The sequence below is a fragment of the Vigna unguiculata genome, chromosome 3, assembly GCF_004118075.2.
Source record: "Vigna unguiculata cultivar IT97K-499-35 chromosome 3, ASM411807v1, whole genome shotgun sequence".
Classification (NCBI taxonomy): Eukaryota; Viridiplantae; Streptophyta; class Magnoliopsida; order Fabales; family Fabaceae; genus Vigna; species Vigna unguiculata.
Genome location: NC_040281.1, coordinates 17,742,897 through 17,745,654, shown reverse-complemented (window position 1 = coordinate 17,745,654; position 2,758 = coordinate 17,742,897). Strand labels below are relative to the sequence as shown.

At 37.0% G+C, this 2,758-nt stretch overlaps 1 protein-coding gene across 1 annotated transcript; it reads right to left on the bottom strand.

Moving 5' to 3' along the window:
* Positions 1-328: 328 nt before the first annotated feature.
* Positions 329-2,758, bottom strand: LOC114178536 (probable xyloglucan endotransglucosylase/hydrolase protein 28). The gene is made up of 4 exons (XM_028064507.1): positions 2,407-2,758; positions 2,156-2,256; positions 1,492-1,700; positions 329-1,150 (listed from the first exon to the last, which is right to left on the bottom strand). The coding sequence occupies exons 1-4, from the start codon at positions 2,582-2,584 to the stop codon at positions 652-654; spliced, it is 987 nt and encodes a 328-aa protein (XP_027920308.1). The 5' UTR covers positions 2,585-2,758; the 3' UTR covers positions 329-651.

Genomic DNA, 2,758 nt, shown 5'->3' with positions numbered 1-2,758 from the left:
GCCCAGTAATTAACTCCCAACTACCATGATACAGAGATATGAGAGAATTTGTTTAAAAGTGAAAAACAAATGTTTTTCTTTTTGTTGTAAAAAAACAAAAGATACGCAGGTCAACAAAAGCAACTAGCCATTTCGTTTCCACGGAGATGTTCCAGAATGTTGCAAAACACACCCCAGAAAATAAAAAGACACAAAAATATGGTCAAAATTAAGTGGAGAATCTGCAGCACAACACTTCATCATTCTTCAGCTTGACCTTGGAATCCCATTAAGATTGATTAAATAAGTGTAACGTTCAACTGTCAGATATGTCTGTGATGAGATAAAATAAAATAAATGCCTGAAATGCTAAATAAATTATTGAACCGCTGAGGTGTGGTCTAAATATAAGTACAAAATCAAAGGATTTTAATTTGTAAACAAAAAGACATGAATTATAAAAACAAAATACCTGGGAACCTAAAGGTGTGAATGAAAACTATACACATACCCACCAACCAACACCCACCACCACCATATCAAAACTATGATCATATTCAAGAATTATATTCCCTCTTCTCTATACACCAGAAAAAAAGAAAAAACAGACAAAAAAATCAACCCAGGAATTTAACTAAATGAAAGGATGGAATGGATAATGGAACAACCCTCTTAAAATGATGATGAAGCTGCTTCTGTGTGGCTTCCTCTGGTGTGACGGTGTCGTTTTCCATGGTGCCGACCGCTTCCAAAAGTCACCGGATCAAACTTTCTTAGCCTCTCAGCTTCTTGCGAATTGATGACACACTCTGAAGGAGGTGCTTTGTATCTCACTCTGTCGTAGCAGTAGGAGTATGTCATGTGCTTCTTTCTGAAATTCTCCATTTTCATTCTTTGCGCTGGGGTAACACCAGAACCTGTGTTTTTTTCATCATTCTCACACTTTCCCACCTGCTCAATCGGATCCACTGCACACCCATGCAGAACAAGGTCAGAGAATTCGGCAACATAGGGTGCATACTTGTAGTTAACCCTGTATTTTCCTCCATTCGTAGCCCAATCAGATGCATCCCATATTGTTGCATACAGTGTCATTGCCTTAGATGGGAAATCTCCTCCCATAGATTCTGTTCGCGTCACTTCTCTGATAGGAACATTGTCCACATAAAATCTGTACAATAACATAGTTGAATGAGAAAAACATAGAGGAAATGTTTTTTATTCATTCTCAGTAACCAAACCAAGTAACCACAAACCATTTACCCCTTATATTGCACACACACATTAAGGTAAAAGGAAAAAGAAAACTAGAGGAAATGTTTTGATGAAACTTAACCAGACCAACAGCGAAATCTATCAAACAGCAAAGTCCATCAAATTTCTACTCACAAACAAGAGATCATCAAACTACAGTGTGAGGGGGTGTGGTGAGAAATAAGAATGATGATAAAAGTTAGCATAACAAAGAAATTGTAGACATAATGCAAGATATGACCAAATATGGAGACTCACATGATCTGAGAATCAGTCCAGGAAATACTGTACTGATGGAAATCATCTGTGGGATCAAACCAGAGACCATATCTTTCCTCCCTGCCAATATTGGTACTACCATTGCCATAAACGTTTGTCTGAATCCTCCAGTTTTTGCCTCTAATGTTCCCCAAGAACTCGAAGTCGATTTCATCATGGTTATTCTGATACATGTCACCGTTTGACATCTGCAAACACATAACACTACAAGTTAAAATCAAAACCAGAATGACGTTTCAGGTTCAAACAAACAAAATTGCACTTTTGCCATGGAAGAAGTCCTAGATTTTATCCTGAAAAAATCCTAAATTTCATTCTCCACTGTGCAGGATGAAATTGAAAATATACCAACTTTTTATTTTAACACAAAAAACCTACTGGTATTCTTCAAATTCAGAACTTTACTAATAAATTCCTGAGATCGGTTTGGCTTATATTTTAAAAAAAATAACGATAAAGAAAGTTTGGATTTAAACAAAACGATATTATAAAGACTTGGTGATTGAGGTGAAGGAGAAATTTTATAAAAGGGAAAGCTGGTGATGAAGATGGATAGCTGAGTTTTTAAAATAGGATTCAAATTTATTCATATAAGAAAAAGGTATCACTTTCAGTAATCATAATATTGAGGCCAAATACTCACATAGAAGGCAACCACAACTCCAGCAGTGTAATCAGCAGGCAACTTAATAGAAGCGCTAAAGTACCCATGAAGGTAAAGATCATGCGACACAAATCCTGAACCTGCAAACACACCCCAGAAATGGAAAAATAAAAAAGGTGAAGACTTTAACCACAGAAATCACAATCTCAACAACCCCACAGAGATTGACAAAGGTGGCAAAGAGAAAAAAGAAAAAAAAAGAAAAAAAGAAAAAAAGAAAAAAGAAAAACCTGTTCTCTCATCCAGTGAAAGATGAACCGATTCCCCATCCCTGTGGATGACCAGGTTACTATCCCCAAACAAGGGCGAGTAACCCTCATCAAAGGGTATGATGGGGAAGTTTCTGGACGAGGCAGAAACGAAGGCAAAAAGAATAGAATAAGAAAAGACTACTAGTAACCCCTCCATGATTGTGTTTCCTGGGAACTTTATTTTGAGATATATAAGGTGTGGTGCAAAGAAGGGTGAGGAAGAAGAAGAAGAGGGAAGAAGAATGAGAGAAAGAGAGAGGTTTGGAATAATCTCTACAGCTAGAAGCGATAGAGAGAGCCAAAAGAGGCTGATTAGAGAGAAAGACAGAGC